Below are 23,535 nucleotides of genomic sequence, written 5' to 3'. Positions count from 1 at the left end.
CTCCAATCTATAATTTCTAAGGTTCTATCTTTCATTCTTTTCATTATTTTCATATAGTTTCACCATGTCTTTAGTGAACTAAACCTCCATTGTTGTTGGGAAAACAATGTAATCCTTTAAAACTCTCATATATTGAATTGATTCTTTATAATATATGCTTTACTTCATTAATTGTTATACTTTATGCATGCTTTGTTTAACTCATTCAATTGCATGATCATTGATTTTGTCGATATGGACACATACAGGGAAATCTAGACTTGGGGAAATTCTCTCGGGAGCAATATTACCTAGACATATGTATAGGAGGACCAATTGCCTTTAAGCTTCTGTGAAAATGTAATGCATGATTAATTATTAAGGAGACAAGACATTGTAAACTAGTAATTAGGAGTAGGCTCTCTTCACTGAGACATCGAGTTTAGGGTAAATTAGAAAGTGACATTGACATTAATGAAAGAGTTGAATTCGTAAATACATGAGAGTGGATAAGATAAAGTCAGAAACCCCAACAACATAATTCATCCATATATCATTCACTTGCGTATTATTTTGGTCAATTGATCAACAACTGCATTCATGTTTATTTTTTTGTTTTGCATTATAAACACTGATTTTCGTTTCTCAAGTCTTAAATAATCAACAAATCACATGACTATCTAGGCCAATGAGTCTCTAGGGAAAACGATACTTGATCTTACCATTTATATTACTTGATAATCAACTGCATTCAGAAAACCACTCAATTAATGCAGTATCCAAAAATCAATGACTATAAGACAAGAATAGCCTGAACTTAGTAAGAACTAATACTAAGCATAGAAAAGACACACTCAAAAAACAGATTTCAAAGAAAACTAGTTTTGTGTAGCTAGCCAAAAGAGAGACTGATGTTGTTGTAGGCATCTTGCACCCAAGCTCAATGTGACATTTCATAGCTTATGAGGTGTGCAATTGCTCAATTCAAGCAAATACAATTGATACAAACCAAAATTTAAAATTTAGACACGAACTGATCTTTTATAAACCATATAAGCAGAATTCAATCAGAATTGCAGTTGAGTTCTGTCACTGTTAAGACTTTGGCAAGTGTTCCGAATCGTATCAAGTAATATAAATGGTAAATCCATGTATTTTTTTCTCTAGAGGCTCACGGCCTAAAGAGTCATGTGATTTGTTGATTATTTAAGACTTGAGAACAAAAATATTAGGTTTTGAATGCGAAAATAAATATGAATGCAAGTGTTGATCAATTGACTAAAGAATGCACAGGTGAATGGTTGATAAAATATGACATGATTATGTTGTTGGGTTTCAGACTTATCCTATCCACTGTCATGTATTTACGAATTCATCTTCTTCATTAATGTTAATGTCACTCTTTAAAACACTTAAACCCGATGTCTTGATGAAGTAAGTCTATCCTTAATTACTAGTTCATACAATTCCTAGCATCCCTAATAATTAATTTTGAAGCTGAGGAGTGTATATGCAACCAACCATCGTATTCCTATGTCTAGGTAATATTACCTTTGGGAGAATTTTCCCAGTTCTAGATTTCCCCGTATGTGTCCATATCGGCAAAATCAATAATCATGTGATTGAATGAAAACAAAGCAAGCATTGAGTATAGAGGAAAAAACCTAATAATTAATGAAGTAAAGCATCTATAATATAAATCAATTCAATACATGAGAGTTTCAAAGGATTACATCGTTTTCCCAACAACAATGGAAGTTTAGTTCCCCACAGACATGGTGAAACTAGATGAAAATATGGAAAAGAAGGAAAGATAAAACCCTAAAAGTTGAAGATTGGAGCTTTTGCATCCAGAATCAGCCTCCAAGGGGTGAAATGAGTGTTTTTATGCCTCTTTCTATGAAAAGATAGACCCTCTAGGTCGTCCAAACCCTTATATAGTTTATAAAAATAGCAGAAAACTAGCCCAAGCCCATGTCGTCAACGCTCAGTGCTAAACACAGTGCTCAGCGCTAGACACAGCGCTCAACGGTAGGTGTGACACTTAAATGATTTTCAGCGGTGGCACTCAGGCGTAAGACAGAAAACTTTGGCGCTCAGCGGTGGTGCTCAGGCACGAGACAGTAGAAATTGGCGCTCAGCGCCCTAGAATGACGATCAGCGCTGTCTGCGATTCTTCCATATGCTACTTTTCCAACTTTTCCCTACTCCAACTCCTTACTACTCCAACTTCTTCATCCAATTCATCTTAATTCCTGTCAAAACAAGGAAAACCAAACATAAATCCAATAATACCACCTTCAACTCTCTTATTCTCAAAACTTAAGCAAAAGCATGATTTCAAGCTAGCTTCTAAGTCATAAAGCGTATATTTAGTATCAAAATTTAATATAAAAATAACAGTATTTCAATTGTTATCAATCACCAAGCTCATTCAATTTGAATTTTATAACTCTCTTTGGTTTACGAAACTAAGCTATTGTAGAAACTCAATTTTCAATCACATAATGGAAAAGAAAAATCAGTTAAACATATATTTAATGACATTTTAAGCAAAACACAAGACTAGACATGACAGGATGTGATTTCAAACTTAAAATGACTCAATAACATAGAATCACCGAATTAAAATGATAATAAGACTCAACTCAAAGCACAGAACAACCAAGTTTATCAGAATACTCAAACTGATTCAACAATGAAGACTCACAATCGTGAATCAAGTCAATATAACAGATCAACACGATTTTAATCATAAATGCAAGACAAATCAAAACAAGATTTAATCAAATGAAACAAATCAACACAAATGAAAGTGAAAAAAAAATTGTGAACAACACGAAAAATGAACAAAAGTAGACACAAATCAATACAAACCGAGAATCAAACCGAAACAAAACATACTAAATCAGACAATACCGAATTGAAACAAAACACGAAACAAGAAGCTAGATACTTACCTTTGACGTGTGGAAGAACCGGAGCTCTGAATACCAACTGATGGAAGCCGCTTGAAGGATATGACGACAGAACTGTGCAAGAGCAATTCAGATCCTCGAGGCTTCTTTGACGACGAGATTGTTGACAACACAATTTCTATATCAATCTAGTTTTTGATGATGACAACACATTGCTTAATAACATGCATATATTGTTTGTTGTTATTACATGTTCTTATGCATATTAACTGTTATATCTGTTGAACATGTTTGTGTACTGTGTTACATGTTCCTATGCTGATTGGTTGATATATATCTGGAACGTGTTTAAATGCTTTATGTGCTATATGTTTTGCATCATTTTATATGTTTTACTGCACATGTTTTAAAGCTGAAAAACACAAGCACTTTTATGAACTTTTAACTGTGTGACAAAGTTCTAGTACAGTCAATTACATTGTGAATGGATTCGACTATGCTAAAGTCTTTGTGCAGATTTTTAGGATCAGTGCTATGTGTATTTTTTAGAAGAAAAGAATTTCAAAATGTTTTACATGGTTGATGTCGACTATGTGTTTTACATATTCAACTGTATCTGTTATCTGATTTGGAATTATGTTATGCTCTTGCACTCTAACGACTATATTTTTAAAAGTTAGTTGAGCATCGATGACTTGGTCAATTGTATTAAATGTGTTTTGTTATTTCTTGACCGTGAGCTACTATGTTTACTGAACTGTTATAACTGTTATAATACAGTCGATTGAATTAGTAGCACATTCGACTGAGAATCTGACTGTATAACAGAAATCTATAAATAGACTAAACACAGGTTTGTTCAGAGACTTTTGATGAACTGACAAATTTCATTTCATTTTCAAATTTCTCTTAACTCCAAGAATTCTCCAAGAAGACGGTGGTGATCTTTCTTGAACAAGATTCATTGAGGAGACATTGTGCGCTTACACTTGTTGATCATAACCTGCACAAGAAAGATGCTTCTGTTTGGTCGTATTCAAGGCTTGGCATCCTGTGAAGACTGCCGCAATTGTACCTCTTGTGATACAGAGGGATAGTGCACTTCGAGGATTGTTCAAAGTGGTGTTGTAGATTGCAGAAGAGGGGATTCTTGCTATAATTCTAGTTTTGTTCTGCAGCTATATTTTGGTTTTGGGTTAGAGAGGAGATTTATATTTTTGACGTGTAGGTCTTCTATAAATTCCTTGTTGTAAAAACCGCAACCATTATAGTGCATTTGCTTCCAAGTGGAAGGACACTGGATGTAGGCATTGTTGGCCGAACCAGTATAAAAACCTGTGTTTGAATTTCTCTATCCCTTATCTTTTACATTCCAGTCGACTCTATTTCTAACGCAATCAACTACGTATTTTTTGCTGCATACATTTTCTGATTGCTTGCATTTCAAGAAAGTTTAAAAAGCTTTATACTTTGTTTTCAAGATTGTGAAAAGAACATATTTTTGAAACATCACCAATTTGCCCCCCTCTTGGTGTATAAAGAAGCCTACCTGTTTTCCAACAGAGATTACACAACGGAATTGATATGAAAACTCGAGGTCAAGAGAGAATATAAGAAAACGTGAGTGAGATAACCTTGCGAAAACCCTAGACACTATTGGAAGAGAGAAACCAAAAGAGAATTGGACCAAATCTGAGAAGGAACCCTAGAAAGGGGAAGAAGCTCAAAGCGAATCGATTAATCGGTTCAAACACAAGATTGAATGGTTGGAACAAAGGTGGAAAAGGGTGTTTTAATCGGTGAAATCGAAGAACAATCGATGAAAAGTACCGAGGTGATGAAGGAACCCTAGGCTGGTGAACATAATTGGTGGAAATATGGTTTTATGGTCGCAAAGGCTGAGGAAAGGAAAAATATGAAAGAAGAAGGGTGGATTGGTGAAGAGGAAGGCTTATTATGATGATGAAAGGCTTGCGACGAGGAGATCTCTCTCGAGAGTGAAGAGGCTAGGAAGATGAAATGAAGAGAAATGAGACGCTTTCTTGAATGCTCGATAGAGAAACTGATAAGTGATGTGATAAATGAAGATGTGGTGAAACATTGGTGAATGAAGACGTGGCTGCTAAGACGCGTCACGTAGAGGAAGTAGAATGGTGGATAAATGTGTCGTGGAGGAGAGCAATTAATGGAAGCACCATGAAAAGCTAATGGAAAATGAAAATAGAGGAGTGTGCTTGGAAGGTGGCTAGAGGAGGGCCCTTAGACTCTTTAGCCTGACTTTCAAGAAAGAATTATTTCTGAAGATTAGAAAATCAAATTCTCATTATACTAAAAAATAAGGAATACAAGAGAGGAAGTGAGTATTTATAATAACACATGCTTCTTACAAGTTAATACACGTATACAATAAAATGTAAAAATAAAAAAAAAATAGATATGTTAGTTTTTCTAGAAAATATTACTTTCAATTTTGCAGAGTTAACACAACCATCGTACGAACTTGCCACGTTCCAAAGTTGATGTGTTGATCAAACTCTTTAGAATGTCAAATTTTGTAGTTGTCATTTTTAATATAATTTTTTCCAAACCATTACATGCTCTTGTACTAGTTTATTATAATAAATGTGTAAATAAAATATAAATATAGTGACCCATACGGTTTATAATATACACACAAGTAAAAACAATTATATAAATATTTAAAGTTATAATAATAAGAAAATATAACTATTACTTGTAACACTCAAATCCCAAAACTCAAATGCACATAAAATACCACATTATTTTCTCACCAATGTATGTATTAGCACCCTCTAAATAACAAATAGAAATATAAATAACTAATATATTTTTAAGAGAGTAATACTATTATTTTATTCACAAATGAGAATGACTTCAACTTGTAAACATGGCATGCATTTGAGGATCATACATTACATAAAAAGAGATGATTTTCTTCAATCCTCACATATTATGTCGTCTCTGGACTAAACGAAAGAATTAATTGAAAAGAAAGAAAAAGAAAATCATATTTAACATGATAAATAACTAAAGACGACAAAAATAAGTTTTTGAATACCCTGGATTAAATACATCAAATATTAGCGATACTCTTACTTATGCTCATGCATAGAAATATTTCTTAAGAAAAAATTAAGAAAGATTCAAAGCAGACCAACTCAAATGTCCTAGGTAATAGTGTGGATTAAGGACCAAAATCGTGGTTTAGGATCGAATAATGCCTTATGTTTGTTTTATCGAAGAGAGAAAGTAGGGTCGAGGAGCACGTGGGGAGAACGAAAAATCCAGTGTGGGAGATGACAGTAGTTGTTCAGTTGTCCCGCGCTGCCCTCACTCAGTCTCTGTGGATCACCATATTCACGCCCACGCTTCTCTCCTCACCATCCATACATTCATTCCACTCTTTCTCTATAAAATTATTTTCCCTCAAATTTCGCCACCACCCTCTCTCCGCTCCATGGACCTCCGCCGTCGATCCTCCTCCTCCTCCGCCGCCGCCAAGGCCTCCGACGCTCTCCCCCTCCCCCTCCATCTCACCAACGCCTTCTTCTTCACCCTCTTCTTCTCCGTCGCCTACTACCTCCTCAACCGCTGGCGCGACAAGATCCGCTCCTCCTCCCCCCTCCACATGCTCTCCCTCTCCGACATCGCCGCCGTCTTCGCCCTCCTCGCCTCCGTCATCTACCTCCTTGGCTTCTTCGGCATTCACTTCGTCCAGTCCTTCGTTGCCCGTCCTGCCGACGACGACGTAGAACCATCGGAATGCAGCTCCCTGGATAAAGTCGACGGTCAAGAAAACAACGTCATCACGGCCGACTCAGTAACCAAGGGAACTGCACAACCTTCTCCACTTCTCTGTACCGAACCGGTGAAACTGGTTGCGTGCGGAGTCGACAATGGCATCATGGTCGATTCTGTCATGAAGGGGAAAAGAGTTATACAACCTTCTTTTCAAAACGTGAAACCGGTTCTGAAAGAATTTGCTTCTTCCGTTGACAGAGTCTATCATGATGAAGATGACGTCGTGATCGACTCTGTCGTAAACGGGCTTGTTCCGTCTTACTCTCTTGAATCGCGTCTCGGCGATTGTCGCAGGGCTGCGGCAATCCGGCGAGAGGCGCTTCAAAGGACGACGGGACGGTCGCTGGGAGGACTGCCTCTGGAGGGGTTTGATTATAATGCAATTCTCGGGCAGTGTTGTGAGATGCCGGTGGGGTATGTGCAGGTTCCGGTGGGGGTGGCAGGGCCGCTGCTGCTGGACGGGGCGGAGTACACGGTGCCGATGGCGACAACGGAGGGTTGTCTGGTGGCGAGCACGAACAGAGGGTGCAAGGCGATCTATGCGTCCGGTGGGGCGACTAGTGTGTTGTTGAGGGATGGGATGAGTAGGGCGCCGGTTGTGAGATTCGCGACGGCAAATAGGGCTGCGGAGTTGAAGTTCTTTCTGGAAGATCCTCTCAATTTTGATACCTTGGCCGTCGTTTTCAACAAGTATGTGTTTTCTTTTATGGCTTTTTGTGTTGGTGGAGAAAAAGGGGATTGTTGTTTTCTGTTTTTGTTTTTCCATATATTTATTTACTTCTGATCTTAGTTTGAGTCTGTCTTGTAAATGTGGAGTTACCTAAATGGGAAGTTAAAGGTAATTAATTCCTTGAAAGTGGAATGCTTTCTCCATGATTTGAACTTGTCAGAATTTAAAATGTTTTATTTGTAATGGTTAATGTGATAATACTTTTGATGTTGATTTTGTTTTATCTTGCTTTGGTTGATGGGTTAAGAAATCCATTATTCCAAATCAGTGTCATTTTTTGTTTGTTGATTTGGGTCATGCTATGTTTGATCTGATGGATTTATCTCTGTCAGGAAACTAAGTTTTGTAACGTTGGTTGTTTCTGAACTTACAATAATCTACACCCTAATTGACTGGTTGTTATTTGAAATTTGGATTTATGAATTTCCTTTCTCTATTTTGAGTTTCCATACTGCTGATGAATGATATTTTGGGCTGGGAATCTTTTTTGGTGTATGGATTAAGAAATTTATTGCTGTCAATTTTTCTCTCTTTTCTGTCCCTTTAATTATTCTGAATCTGAATTTATTTATGTTGAGTTTTTGGTGTTTGGTGAGTTTCATTACTCCAGTGCTTCTTCAGAGTTTGGTTTTATTTTTATGAATTGGGATAGAATAAATAAGGAATAAAGAGCTAAAACTGGTTCTTTATTTAGAATAGGGTAGAGTCCATTTATTGCTGTTTTGAAACCATTTGTTTGTTTCCGGATGATTTCAGTTTTTACTGAAACTGATGTTTGTTGCTCGTGCTACAGGTCAAGTAGATTTGGCAGACTTCAAAGCATTAAGTGCTCTATTGCGGGGAGGAATGTTTATCTTAGATTTACCTGTAGTACGGGTGATGCCATGGGAATGAACATGGTTTCCAAAGGGGTTCAGAATGTTCTTGATTTCCTTCAAAGTGATTTTCCTGATATGGATGTTATCGGCATCTCTGGTAATTTTTTCCCCCTTTTTCACGTTACTGGGTAACCCTTATTGTTCGTTAACAAACTTCAGGTTGTGCCACTGATAGTTTAGATTTTCCCGTGGATGGATACTTTAGATTTTCTGTGAGTCTCTGTTTCCTTGTACATTTATTTTTCTTTATTTAGACGAGAGTGATCCTGCAATGCAATACACCGAAAATTTTTTTTTCTTATTTATTTCAGCAATATCTTTGAAATGATATATATTTACTTTTCAAAATTACTTTTCTACTCATTTATGTATTTTATTTGTTTAATATATACAGAATAGTTCGTTATCCAAACTGTGTTGTCAGAATATTTTCCTAGTTAGCATTGAATCTGTTGTCCTTTAACTTGTCAACCATGAATAGGATCTGTCAGTTTGATGTAAGATGTTGAACAGTCACGTCACACCCGGACTCCGTCACCTGCTTCTCTATCGCGTTGAATTCCACTTGTGTGGTACTATAATACTATTCTTTTCTTTCAAAAAATCAAACTCACCTTGGTATTAACTTTTCCACTATGCATGCATTCGTTGAATGTGTGATGAACCAAGCATCTCCGTTTAAAATCTCATCTCAGAATTTGCACTATTAAATGTAATTTTCATTATTGTCATACTTTGAAAAGTTAGTGAAATAATTACCTTTTCAAAGGGGAATATCGAAGTGGCCCCATTAGTTAATCTTTGGTTATCCTTGGGTGTTTAAACTGTATTTGCTGATTAATTGGACTTTAATTGTAATGATTAGTTATGTATTGATTTTGTTATTTAGGAAATTACTGTTCGGACAAGAAACCTGCAGCAGTAAATTGGATTGAGGGACGTGGAAAGTCAGTAGTTTGTGAAGCAACTATCAAAGAGCATATAGTGAAAAAGGTGTTGAAGACCAGTGTGGCAGCTTTGGTTGAGCTTAACATGCTTAAAAACCTTGCTGGCTCTGCTGTTGCTGGTGCTCTTGGTGGATACAATGCTCATGCCAGCAATATTGTTTCTGCCATTTTTATAGCCACTGGTCAAGATCCGGCCCAGAATGTTGAGAGTTCCCATTGCATAACTATGATGGAAGCTGTGAACGATGGGAGAGATCTTCACGTCTCAGTGACCATGCCTTCCATAGAGGTGAGTTTCAGAACCGTGATAGATATTTATCAAACACGGAGTCTTTTGGATAAACTTCTAAGTACTTCAAGGAGGAAAAACAAGAAAAGATAAAACACATTGTGTTTCTCTACAAATTAAAATCATTTTTGGAGAACAACTTTTGCAAAAGTTAAATGAAGACTTCTAAAAATGTGAAGTGCAGTGGATTTTAGGATGTCCGATTTGTTCAATGCATTTAACCTTCTTTTCTTCTCGACAAGTGTTTATGGAGAATTTTATGTACTTAATGTACCAATTCAATTGCTAAGTTTGTGTAAGACTCTTGATTCTTTCAGGTGGGCACAGTGGGGGGTGGAACTCAACTACCATCTCAATCTGCATGCTTGAATCTTCTTGGTCTAAAGGGTGCAAGCAAGGATTCACCAGGATCAAATTCAAGGGTTTTGGCCACCATTGTTGCTGGATCTGTTCTAGCAGGGGAGCTGTCGCTGATGTCTGCTATAGCTGCAGGGCAGTTAGTGAAGAGCCACATGAAATACAACAGATCAAGCAGAGATATGTCTAGAGTGTCATCCTGAGAAGGAAGGACCATGTGGCTCCAGCCTTTACTCGTTATGTCAAAAGTGAAAGTGGGCTCTTTGATGGGTCAGGATTTTTGAAGTGAAATGGAAGACATCACTTTGCTGGCACCCATGTGAAGTTTCTTCGCTTGTATTGATGTCTGTGAATGTATCATAAGCTGTACCGTGACAAGTTTTGGTGAGCCCGTCTCGACCATTCATTCACTGTACAAGTTTGGTAGCCTAGTTGGCGAGTCATCGAATGAAATCTTAATCGACTCCAAGACTTTAGATTTTTCTTCTGTTGTTTTGTATTAAGATTCTAAACTAATTTTCAGCAGTGTATCATTTTCTCCTACATTTCTTTTTCTAAGTACTTGGGGGACCAGAAAGCTGTGAGGCTTCTTGCTTTTTCTCTTGTCTCGTTGCTCACTAAACCCAATGAATTAAATTGGACCACTTTTTCAATATAGTTTCCCATTTCTTTGGTGGACTTAAGTGATGCTATCCATGTTTTCTGTGCTAATTTTCAAATCTGCAGAAGCATTAATAATGGTATTTATTTGACATGTTTTATTATTTTTTCGTTTTGTCCTTGGAATCATTTGCCGACCCTTTTACTTATTGATATCTTGTTTCATTAACTCAGTTTGTTTTGAGTATATAAAAAACCAATCCAAGATAAACTTTCCAACAAATGTATCAAAGAAATATCAAGAGGTGGATCTGGATTTTCGCAGTTACTGGTATCTGTATTTGCATGAAACACTTACAAACAATAATAAATTTTATATATTTCTATTTTTGGTTCCATTAGTAAATTATTCTATTTCCATAAAGATGCCCTGAGCTATCCTTGTGTCACTTTTTTTGAGTTGGAGTTTTGTTTGCTTTCATTTCATTGTATCTATACTAGTATATCTATACCTTGAGCGTTTTAAAAAGTAAAATATATTTATTATGTAAATTTAAATTTATGAAATATAATTAAAATTTAATATAAATATTTTATTTTGTGAAATTGAATTTTATATTGGAAATATATTTATATAATTTCATGAAATCATTTTAAACTGAATATGATAATTGAACCATTTAAAATAAAAAATTTGATTAAACAAAATAAAAGTTAATAATTTTACATATATTTATAACAATTAATAAAATCTTATATTTCTCTTTACAGAAATAAATAAATTTTACAAACTAAAAATAAATTAGAAATAAATTAAAAAACCTTCATATATATTTATAATAATTAATAAAATCTTATATTTCACTTTATAGAAATAAATAAATTTTACAAACTAAAAATAAATTAGAAATATACATATAGGGGTTTGCTAACTTACGTACGCCTATTTTTCAGTTGGTACATTTTAGCTCTGTAGTGGGTTTCAATAGACAAAAATATGCTTATATCGTGAATTATAAGTTGTAAGGTTAAGGGTATTTTAATAATTTTCATTCTCAAAATTAAAAAAAATAAGAAAAGAAACCCTCAAACCCTTACTCACCTCTCTCATCCCTCTCAACCCTTTCTCTTTCATCTCTTTCACTCCAACCTTTTTCTCTCTCATCCCTACTCTAACCCCAATTGAAAAAAATCAGAAACACTTGTATTATTTTAATAATTTTCATTCTCAAAACTAAAAAAAGAAACCTCAATCCCTTACTCACCTCCTTCATTCCTCTCAATCCTTTCTCTTTCGTCTCTTTCACTCAAACATTTTCTTTGTGATCTTTACACTCACCCCAACTAAAAAAACACTCATTATTTTAGCAATATGTACCGGTTTTAATAGACAAAAATACCCTTATATAATACTAAATTTTAAGGTTAAGGATATAAACACATCCTTCACTTATCGAATTTATTTCTCTTTCATCTTCATACACACAACAATCCGCAACAACATCGCAATTGGTTACTTTATTCATTCATTTGTTTTTTATTTTAATAACAAAATAACTCAGGAAGTTTCTTATTTTTTCTCCTGCTCGTTGCTCATTAGACCCAATGAATTAAATTGGACCACTTGTTTAATATAGTTTCCAATTTTTTTGGTGGACTTAAGTGACGCTATCCATGTTTTATGTGCTAATTTTCAAATCTGAGCATTAATAATGGTATTTATTTGAGATGTTTTATTACTTTTTTCGTTTTGAATGGTATCTGTATTTGCATGAAATACTTACAAACAATACTAAATTTTATATATTTTTATTTTTGTTCCCATTAGTAATTATTCTATTTTAATATCTAGATATATATCTCTCCATAAAGATACCCTAAGCTACGCTTGTGTCACATTCTTTGAGTTGGAGTTTTGTTTGCTTTCATTGATCTATACTGGTATTTATACCCTGAGCGTTTTAAAAAGTAAAATATATTTATTATGCAAATTTAAATTTATGAAATATAATTAAAATTTAATATAAATATTTTATTTTGTAAAATTGAACTTTATATTGGAAATATATTTATATTATTTCATGAAATCATTTTAAATTGAATATCATAATTGAACCATTTAAAATGAAAATTTGATTAAACAAAATAAAAGTTAATAATTTTACATATATTTATAATAATTAATAAAATCTTATATTTCAGTGTATAGAAATAAATTAATTTTACAAACAAAAAAAAATAGTAATAAATTAAAGGTTTGATACTTCTTTTGGTCCTTACTTTTAGGGGTTTGGTTCAACATGATCCTACCTTTTAAAAAAATTCAGTAAGGCTCCATAATTTGTTAAAAAATGTTCAATCTGGTCCTATTCGCTCACGCTGTTAAAAACTTAACGATGCAAATGTCACTGTGGCACAACCTTGTTGAGCTGTTAAGTTTGATGAATACGTGGATGTTACACCGTGTAAATATTTTAAAAAATTTAAAATGACGTATTGTAGGTGGCACAAAAACGGTGTCGTATTTCCTCAGAACGCTAATTAGGTTTTCGGTCACGAAAACGTGTCGTCGTCGCCCATCACGAACCACCGTACATCCTTCATTCTTAGCTTCAGCATCTCCGCCACGATTCGCGAGATCTTGATGGCGGACTCGTGCCCCTGCTTGTTGGTGTAATGAAACCTCTCGGTGTCGTCGGAGATTCTAATCGACGGCAGCGCATCCCTATCCTCCCTCAATTTCACCTTCTCGTCGAGCCACACCACGTTGTGCATCTCCTGTGTGTCTTCTCATTATGTGTTTGATTTTTAGGTTTTGTTTGTTTATTGAATTTTATGAGTTTGTTTTGTTTTGTATAGATGATTAAGGAGGCTTTGGTGGCGATTAAATCAACCAAATTTTCCCTTCTTCATTTCCTTGGTTTTCTCCTTAAAAATCACTTTCTCTCTTCAATCCCAACTCCAATCTATGCTCAATCCGTTTTCTTCGATCATGTTCTTCCATAGGGTGTTCTCCCGTTCCTCTGCAACCCTTTGTCGAAGCTTCACCCTTTCTATTTCACGAAATTCCCAACCTTTCTCCAATCACTTTCATCCTCTCCACCACCCATCACCCAACAAGGTAACCCTATTCTAAAAACCTGAACAAAGTTATCTTCTTCTTCTTTTTTTTTTCTAATTTTAGTATTGGGGTTTAACTATGGTTTTTGGGTTTATTGAAAACATTACAGTTGCGGAATCCGCTGAATTCATCTTTGACTTCGAGATTCAGATTTTCTTCTTCGGCCTCATCTGAACCTCTCTAGTAATGACCGTGTAAAGTCATGTGAGGAAGAAAAGGTGATTGATCAGTCTGAACAAGCCAAAACTTCTGATCAAACCAAAGTCCTTAGCAAAGTACATGGAGGAGAAGCACAAGTCGATGAATTTCAAGAAGATTCTAGGTCTACAATTGAAGAACCAAGCTGTAAGGGGAAAACTCGTGAAGATCAAGGCCTCGTACAAGCTATCTGAAACCGCAAAGAAAGAGAAGGACACGAAGGTCAACACTGAGAAGAAAGAATCACATCTGAAACGTAGCAGAAGAGTAACCATCGCTGCTCCGGCGACCAAGAAAACTGAGGTGGTTAAAAAGGCCGGAAAGAAGGTTGGGTCGCAGAACAGTAAGAAGGTGTCAACTCCTGCGAAGCCCAAACTGCCCAGGTCCATTAGGTCTCCGTCCAAGAGGGCCAGGAAGGCCATTGTTACTACATCTCGGAGAACGGAGGGTGTGGCTTGGACGATGACGGTAGCGGAGGCATTGCCAACGGGAACAGTTTTGGAGAAGGTGGCAGTGGGGAATGAAACGAAGCCCAAACATTACATCATTTTAAGTTTTTTAAAATATTTATACAGTGTAACGTCCATGTATTCATCAAACTTCACAGCTCAGTAAGGTTGCGCCACGGTGCCACGGTGGCATTTGCACTGTTAGGTTTTTAACAGTGTAAGCGAAAAGGACCAGACTGAACATTTTTCAACAAATTCTGGGGCCTTACTAAATTTTTTTAAAAGGTAGGATCATTTTGAACCAAACCCATAAAAGTAGGGACCAAAAGAGGTATTAAGCCTAAATTAAAAAACCTTCGTGTGTGTAGATATATATATATATATATATATATATATATATATATTAAGAAGTATTACAATCGTGTAATTTTGATAGATAGATAAATAAAGGTTTAATTGTTTAGTTTGTCTCTATTTTTATTGTTGGTGTCAATTTGGTTTTTACTTTTATAAAAATATTAGCTTCGTCCACACATTGTGTAACATGTATCAATTAAGTCCATTTCATTAATTTTACAAAAACGGAATTAATTGTATGGTGACATAAAAAAAGGTATGTATTTTCTTCTTTCCTTTGTGCGTGACACAGACCCAACTATTTCTCTTTGACTTAGAGAAAGAAAAGAATATTTTCGTTTTTAATATTTAATTTCTCTCTCTTTTTCTCATCTCAGTTCTCTCCGTCATTGCATCTCATTAAACAATTCAAGAGCCTCCTGAGGCTGATCACTTTCAACATAACCAGATATTATGGCACTCCAACACACCAAGTCCTTCTCAACTATTTGGTCAAATATGAAGCACACATCTTTCACCAATCCAATCTTCGCTACCCTGAAAGCATCGCAGTAGAAACAACCAAATGTTTTGAGGGAAGATGATCATAGACTTCCCTACACAGAACACAACTCGCATACATATTAACAAGAGCAATCTGTAGATGTGAGTCAACATGAAAACCATTATCCTTAATGAACTCATGAATTGCTTCGCCATAGCTTAAATTTCCTGCATGACCACAAGTAGAAAGCACGACACAAAGGATAATATAATCAAGCTCTATACCAGAAACATTTGTTTCTTCGTAAAGCCTTAAAAGATGGTCATAATGACCACTCTAGGAGTACCCATCAATCATAATATTCCAAGTAACGACATCCCTGTGAAACATTTTATCAAACACCAAACCAACATCCATAATACATCCACATGTTGCGTACATGGCAATCAAGGCAGTTTGAATAAAGGGTTGTCATGGAAGCCCAACTTGGAAACGAGGCCGTGAACCTCCAAGCCCATATTCAAGGTAGAAAGTATTAAAGTATAATGCAAATTCTAGAAGAATGTAGAAGCTCCTAAGATAGAGGAATTGAAATGTAATATAAGTTCTAGAATATTGTAGAAAAGCCTAAGATAGGAAGAAAAATCAAGAATAGTTTACATATGTGAAAATCTAGAACATTCCACATAAGTTATGGCTAGTATGTTCTAGAATATTCTATGGGTCTATAAATACTCATGAACTCTACCATATGATGCATGTAGACAACATCTACCATTTGATGTAAGAAGCCAACATCTACAACAACTAAAGACAACTACAACACTTCTTCCAACTATTACTTCTACATTTCACTATCTCTACATTTCCTATACCTCATCAACTACTCCTTTAACAACCTTAAAATACTAACAGTGGTAACAGAGCTACGTTCATTCATTTACTAGGCGTAGGTAAAATTTTCAACTACCTCAAATAAAACTATAACTCATTCTACTACTTCCAAAATATTTTCTCAACTCATGGCTACTACTAATCAAACATAATCAATTCTAGTACCTATTCTCAAAGGAGAAAATTATGATTTTTGGAGTGTCAAAATGAAGACATTCTTTTGCTCTCAAGATTTATGGGACATCATAGAAGAGGGATTCACTATTCCAGACGACACCTCCACTCTTACTACAACCCAAAAGAAGGAGTTGAAAGAAAACAAGCAGAAGGATTCAAGGGCTTTATTTGTTCTTCAACAGGCAGTTGATGACACAATTTTTCCAAGGATAATTGGTGCCACCAGTGCAAAGCAAGCTTGGAACATAATGCAAGAGGAGTTTCAAGGAAGTGATGAGGTACGTAATGTTAAACTTCATTCTCTAAGACGAGAGTTTGAATTAATAAGAATGAAAGAATCTAAGACCATTAAAGAGTACTATTCTAGAATAAAAGAAATAGTTAGTCAGATGAGAGCCTATGGGGAAAATATTCATGATAAAAAATCATTGAGAAATTTGTAATTTCTATTCCCCCAAAATATGATGCAATTGCAACCGCGATTGAACAAACAAAAGATTTCGCTACATTGTCAGTAACACAACTAATGGATCTCTTGAAGCTTATGAACAAAGATTGAAAATGCATGAAGAAGACTTGATTGAAAATGTCTTTCAATCAAAACTAAAATTACGGTCTCAGAATAAAGAATGTGAAGGAAATAAAAATAGAGGAGAAATTTCTAGAAATAAAGAAAATTCTAGACGCTTCTTTATGACTCATCAAGGAAAATATCCTCCATGTGGCATCTGTAAAAAAAAGTCACTTGGAAAAAGATTGTTGGCATCATAGAAAACCTCAATGCTACTATTGTAAAAAATTTGGTCACATAGAAAAGTATCGTCGTAATAAAAATAAGCATCAAACAAACTTTGCGAAAGAAGATAATCAGGAGAAACTATTATTCTACCTCAATCAAGAATCTCCTGGTGGAGAAGGAAGTTGGTACTTGGATAGTGGATGCAACAATCACATGGCGAAAGATCAAAGCATCTTCAAATACATTGATAAATCTATCAATGTCAAAGTTCGGCTAGGAAATGGCACCACAGTGGAGTCTCGAGGCTAAGTCATCACAGTTATAAAAATTGTTGAAAATAGAATGGCTTAGTTTCAACACCAATAAGGGGTGAATTGGTGAAATACAAAAATCAGAGTCTTTTTAAAATCTCTTTCGTAAAAGAATAAACTTTCAAAAGTTTCTTGAATTGCACGGAAAAAGATAATTCAAGTGCAGCGGAAAATAGTTGGCTACGTGAAATGTAAAGTCGACTTGAAATGTAAAAGTTCAGGAATAGAGAAATCAAATGCAGGTTTTCATACTGGTTCAGCCAAACTGCCCACATCCAGTGTCCTTCCAGTCCCAGGAAGCAAATGCACTATAATGGTCAAGGTTTTTACAACAAGGTTTCTATAGCGACCACCACGTCAAAATATAAAACACCTCTCTAACCCTTTAACCAAAATATAGGCATATACACACAAAGAACAACAACAAGATATCCCCTCTCCTGCAGTCTTTAATCACTTTGAACAATCCTCAAAGTCCTAGAACGCAGCACGTCCTCTTCCTGTAATCACAACAGGGCAGCCACAATCTTCACAAGATTGAGAGAAGAGGTTGATCACGTATTAGAAACACCTCACTGTGTAGTATGATCAATCTGTCTTTGAGCACAAACTTCTTGCTTCGCAAGCAACCACCAAAGAATGATCACCTCGGTCTTTCTTGATGAGTTCTTGGAGCTTAGCACGTTCTGCAAGTCTGAAAAGAATCAATGAAAGCGTTAAAATCACAAAAGTCTATTCAGAAATCAAATTTGCGTCTATATGTAGTGTTTAATAAAACTGACACTCATTGAGTCGATTATGTTACTAATAGAGTCGACTATATACAGACAGTAATAACATTTATCACAGTTAGTAGCAATCAGACCAACTTAATTGATTACGCATTTAATGTAGTTGACTCACAATCAATTCTTGGTCAAAGATATCAAATATAGCCGTTAGACATCACGAGCATTAACGGATTTTCAAAACATAACTAACTAAGTTGAATGACTTGCTTCATAATGATGTCAACTTAAAATTGTTGTTTTGCCACACAATATAAGTTCAACAAAAGTGCATGTGGTTTTTCTTTTCCAAAACAAATGTTATGCAATCACAGATAATATCTCATGTAAAACACCTTGAATTTGCATACAATGCCAAAATCAACACAAACATGTTCTTAAGTAATCATAAACATGAAAGTAATGAACATGTAACACATATTAGTACACATGTTATTAATAATGTGTTGTCATCATAAAAAACCAGAAGCTCTGTGAGATTGTAAGGTTTAGCTAAACCAGTGCTCCCCTTATTAACAATCTCAACAACAATCATATTTTTAAATATGTTTGACTAGCATTTAATACAAATCGATTACATTAATTGTGCATTCAATTAGAACTGTGTTAGTTGTATTTCTGTTACATTTGATTTTAATGTAACCGATTACATTACTAAAGTAATCGATTATTTTGCGTCTGTCATGATGAAATATATAAATTGACGCATTACATGCAACTTTGTAATAGATTGATCATTTGAAAACTGACATATTTGATATCTTTGATTAGAGAAAAGTATTACAGGTTGTTGAGACGCTCCAATAATCAAGATTTCAAAAATTGGAAGAAACTTGAAGGGTTCTTGAGAGAAACATTGTGGACGTGATTGATTGATCTTTATCTACATTGCTGAGGTGTTTCTACATTGATCAGAAACGTATATTTTGCAATCGTTGATTGTGTTTCCATTTTCGTGCATGACAGGAAGAAAAACGAGGAGTTCTAAAGGTTTTTACAGTGAAAACATGTAGTTCTTTGTGCGGGTGTTTTCTTTCTATATTTGATTGTTGAGTGGGAAAGGTGTTTACATTTGGGAAAGTCTCTGTAAAACCTTTGGTGTAAAACTCAAATCATTATAATGAAAGATCCTTTGATCTAAGGTTGATTGGAAGGGAAACTGGATGTAGACATTGAGGCCGAACTAGTATAAATCCTCTGTTTGTATCTCTTTCATTATCTCTTTTACTTTCATTGCATACACGCTTTACTTACAACACAAGAAAGTTTAAAGATCACTATAATGGTTAAAAGCTCTTTTTGGTCCCAATTTTGGTTGGGAAAATTCGAAATGGTCCCCATTTTTATTTTGTGTTCAATTTAGTCCCAAAGAACGTATTTCGTGTTTAATTAAGTCCTTTTCACTAACTCTGTCTAAATTGATAACAGCGAGCTGTGCAGATGTGCAACTGCATTGTGAGGTGTCATTTTTTTGCTGACTTTGAGTCCTTTTCACTTGGAATTAGGATTTTTTAAATTGTATTTCTGATTAGGGTTGTTATTTTGGGAATAAATTAAAGTTAAGTATTTGGGAGGGAAACTTGTGAAACTTGCGATATTGAGAAGAACAACTTTGGGATTCCACACCAGTAACGTCCTGTTCCAATCGGAAGCAATCATCTTTGGGAAATCAGATTTGCGAAAGCAGGTTTGCGTTCGTAATCCCTACTTTCTAGCAATTAGATATCTAGGTTTTTTGTTGAAGACTGTAAAACCTGGAAAATGTTCGTTTGAGTGTTAGATTTTGGAAAGGTTACAAATTTTGTAACAATTTTTGAAATTTATATAAGGCATTGTTGTGTAACGTATTATAGCTGGTTCGTATTGTTGGATTTTTGACTTTGATATAGTGGTCACATGTTAACAGTTACTTTTAGCGTTTATATAGTGGTCACATGCCCATAAAGTTTATTTTGTAGGCTTGCGTTTGGGATGTCTGAGGAGAGGTTTAATGTTGTGGTCCACCATGGTGGGACCCTAGTACGTCAATATCCTATTGAATATGATGGTGGGGAAAAGACATATTGGAGTGTGGACCCTGACAAATGGAGTTATTTCGAAGCAGTAGATGCTGTTAAAGAATTGGGGTATATTAAAGTGACTGACATATTTTATTGCATTGATAATGTTCTACTTAAGTTGGATGATTATAGGAGTGCAATGAACATGGTAGGCATTGCCAAGAAGTTAGGGGAAGTTAAGGTGTAGTGGTTCACGATGTGGATGATGACCCAGAGTTGGTTGAAATAGAACAAGTGAACAACAACAAGACCAAGTTCTTTTCCTCTGTCAAGGAACTTTAGATAGTACAAAAGATACCCATGTAGGTAAGGAGGGCTTGAATGATGACTTCCATAATGATAAGGAGGAGGAAGTACACTTGGGGTTGAATGGTGAAGGGGAGGTGCATAAGAGAAATGATGATGTCCAGAGGGAGGAGGAGGAGGAGGAAGTAGAGTTGGAGGAGGAGGACATGGATGATCAACAGGTGCATGTGGAGGTGCATGTGGAGGAAGAAGTACACGTTGAAGATTTTACTTCAAGTGTGTCTGATGATGCATGGGATGTTGATGAAGGAGAAGGGGATGAAGCACAACGGGATGTTGATGAAGGAGAAGGGGATGAAGGATTAGTGGATGTTGATGTTAATGTTGATGAAGTACTTAGGGACAATATAGAAGGGGTTGTATCAGTGGAAGTTAGTGAAAATGAAGAAAGTGGAAGTGAGGATTCAGTTGATATTGCACATAGCCAGAAGAACCCATATGACAGAGGGTTTTCTGATGATGAGTGGGAGTCAGAGTTTTTGGCCAGTCCAGATGAAAGTGGAAGTGAGGATAGTGGTCACGAAAGGCAAAGTTGTGGTCCATTTAGGACCTTTGTTATGCAAAAGAGTATGTCTGAATACAAGTGGGAAGTGGGAACAAAATTTAGGGATAAAAAGGAGTTTATGGATGCTGTTAGAAGTTATGCAGTCCACGGTGGGAGAGATTTGAAGTTTATTAAGAATGATAACAGATGGGTACGAGTGAGATGTTTGGGTGGCCAAAAGAGTTGCCCATGGATGGCTTATTGTGGCTATATGGAAGGTTATAGGACTTGGCAATTGAGAAAAATAGTGGATAAGCATAGTTGCAGTAGACAATTCAACATTAAAATGATGAATGCTAAGTGGTTGAGTGAGACATTAGATAATTCACTAGAACAAAATCCGAATTTGAAGATAAATGAAATACGCTCAAAAGCTTTGAGGAAATGGAATACCAATGTCACACTTTCTAAAGCTCGTAGGGCAAAGATAAGGGCATNTGAAAAACTTGAAAGTAGTTTTAAAAATCAGTTCAAAAGAATTCATGACTATGCACATGAATTATTGAAATGTAACCCTGAATCAATAGTACAAGTTAAAATGGATAATGAAAGTGGTCAGTCAATTTTTCAGAGATTATATGTTTGTTTGAAAGCTTGCAAGGTTAGTTTCGTGTCTTGTAGGCCATTTATTGGTTTGGATGGATGTTTTCTGAAAGGATTGTATAAGGGGGAGTTATTAATGGGAGAGATCCTAATGACCAGATGTTACCTCTGGCATACGCAATTGTGGAAGTAGAGAACAAAGATAGTTGGACATGGTTTTTACAGTTGTTNATANAAGANCTTGGGGGTGCTNAAGTATGCAATGNATGCACTTTTATGTCTGATCNACAAAAGGTAAATGCATTTTTCTATTCTGTTTCATAAGAATAATTGTATCAGTCATATTGTAATTGGTCCCTACTTTTGATTAAAATGTTCAAATTGGTCCCTATTTTGGTTTATATTGTTCTATTTCGTCCCTTTTGCAAATAGGGTTTGCTGCCAGCTATTGAACAACTTTTACCTAACGCAGAGCATAGATATTGCATGCGACACTTGTATGCAAATTTTAGAAAAAAGTTTTATGGCCAAAACTTGAATAATCTAATGTGGAAAGTTGTTGCAAGTACATATCCCCAAGCTTGGGAAAAATAGATGTTAAATATAAAGGAAGTGAATGAAGAGGCTTACAGATATCTAATTGCTATCGCGCCAAGGTATTATTTGTTCATTAACAATACATTGGTGACATGTATAGTGCATATAAAAATCATTTTTATTTCTTGTAACAAATATTGGTCAAGATCTAGATTTACAGGTAGAGCAGTTTGTGATACACTAACCAATAACATGAGTGAAGGTTTTAATAGTATGATTGTTGAGGCACGAGGAAAGCCCATTATAACCATGCTTGAAGAAATTAGAGTTTTCCTCATCAAAAGATGGGCAACCAATAGAATAAAAACATGTAATATGGACTTTGTTATCTGCCCCAAGATTAAAAAGAGACTTACAAAAGAGTCCAATTTATCCAAAAATTGGATCCCTAGGTACGCATTTCCTTTCCCACTATTAGTTGATGGTAGTTGGATTGTGATTAAAATGGTGTTATTGATCAAATAATTCTTAACTTGTATTCATTTATGGCTTCATGATAGTTGGTCTGCAGAAAAACTCTTTGAAGTTAGGCATTATGCACAGATTACAAACGAGTTTGCAGTTAACCTGGACAACCAAGATTGTACGTGCAGGAAATGGCTTCTTATTGGGATCCCTTGCTGCCATGCAATTGCAGCCATGAAGTTCCTAAATTTAGATCCAGAAGATTATGTACCCATTTGGTTCAGACGGTCAACGTATGAAGAAGCATATGCCTCCATCATATTTCCAGTCAATGGGCACCTGTTATGGGAAAGAACACCCTACGTAGACGTCCTCCCACCATTGAAGAGAAAATTACCTGGCAGACCAAAGAAGAAAAGAAGGTTGGAGCAATGGGAGCTAAGGAGGGATGAGACCCAGATGATCAAAGGTGGCCACCGCAAGAAGTGTAGTATTTGTCGTCAAGTTGGACATAAGAGAAATAATTGCCCTACTCAACATCAAGCAGACCTACCAGAGCCATCTCAACCACCACCCCAACAACCAACTGAGGAAATTACACAACCATCCCAACCACCAACTGAGGAAATGACACAACAATCTCAACCACCACCAATCAGACCCGACAAATTACCAATTAGAAGACAACGTCCTTTATAATGTTATAAACTTGTTGTACTTTTGTTTTGTTCGAATTGGTCAGTTATGTGGTAAATATTAGCCACTGGATATGTTTTGGATTACTTTAAATTTGTTTTGTTGGAATTGGTCAGTTTTGTGGTAAACATTAGCCACCGGATATGTTTTGGATGTACTTTAAATTTGTTTTGCTGGAATTAGTCAATTGGGTGTCAAACATTAAGCATTGCATTTGTTTGAATTGGTCACCTGATATGCATGTAATGATTACCTTGGTTCTGTTTATGCAAAGTTATCATTTTAATGCTTTATACATAGGGACCACATTTACAAGTAATAAACAAAAAGTGGGACTAAATTGAAC

At 35.5% G+C, this 23,535-nt stretch overlaps 2 protein-coding genes across 2 annotated transcripts; both read left to right on the top strand.

Moving 5' to 3' along the window:
- Nucleotides 1–6,143: 6,143 nt before the first annotated feature.
- LOC106775852 (3-hydroxy-3-methylglutaryl-coenzyme A reductase 1) lies at nucleotides 6,144–10,577 on the top strand. Its single transcript, XM_014663073.2, has 4 exons — nucleotides 6,144–7,409; nucleotides 8,243–8,424; nucleotides 9,217–9,563; nucleotides 9,881–10,577. Exons 1-4 carry the CDS (start codon nucleotides 6,376–6,378, stop codon nucleotides 10,121–10,123), a joined length of 1,806 nt encoding a protein of 601 aa, XP_014518559.1. The 5' UTR covers nucleotides 6,144–6,375; the 3' UTR covers nucleotides 10,124–10,577.
- Nucleotides 10,578–13,866: 3,289 nt separating this feature from the next.
- On the top strand, nucleotides 13,867–14,454 carry LOC106774711 (histone H1-like; the record flags this gene model as incomplete). Its single annotated transcript, XM_014661756.2, has 1 exon — nucleotides 13,867–14,454. A coding segment is annotated over one exon (588 nt), but the record flags the coding sequence as incomplete, so codon positions are not given.
- Nucleotides 14,455–23,535: the final 9,081 nt, after the last annotated feature.

Source organism: Vigna radiata, chromosome 10 (assembly GCF_000741045.1).
Source record: "Vigna radiata var. radiata cultivar VC1973A chromosome 10, Vradiata_ver6, whole genome shotgun sequence".
NCBI lineage: Eukaryota > Viridiplantae > Streptophyta > Magnoliopsida > Fabales > Fabaceae > Vigna > Vigna radiata.
The sequence above is the reverse complement of the archived record's forward strand: the minus strand, read 5'-3'. Positions and strand labels throughout refer to the sequence as shown.

Coding starts and splice junctions, on each gene's coding strand:
- LOC106775852 (XM_014663073.2), top strand. CDS start 6,376: ATGGACCTCCGCCGTCGATCCTCCTCCTCCTCCGCCGCCGCCAAGGCC. Junction 8,425..9,216: donor GGATGTTATCGGCATCTCTG/GTAATTTTTTCC, acceptor TTTGTTATTTAG/GAAATTACTGTTCGGACAAG. Junction 9,564..9,880: donor TGACCATGCCTTCCATAGAG/GTGAGTTTCAGA, acceptor TGATTCTTTCAG/GTGGGCACAGTGGGGGGTGG.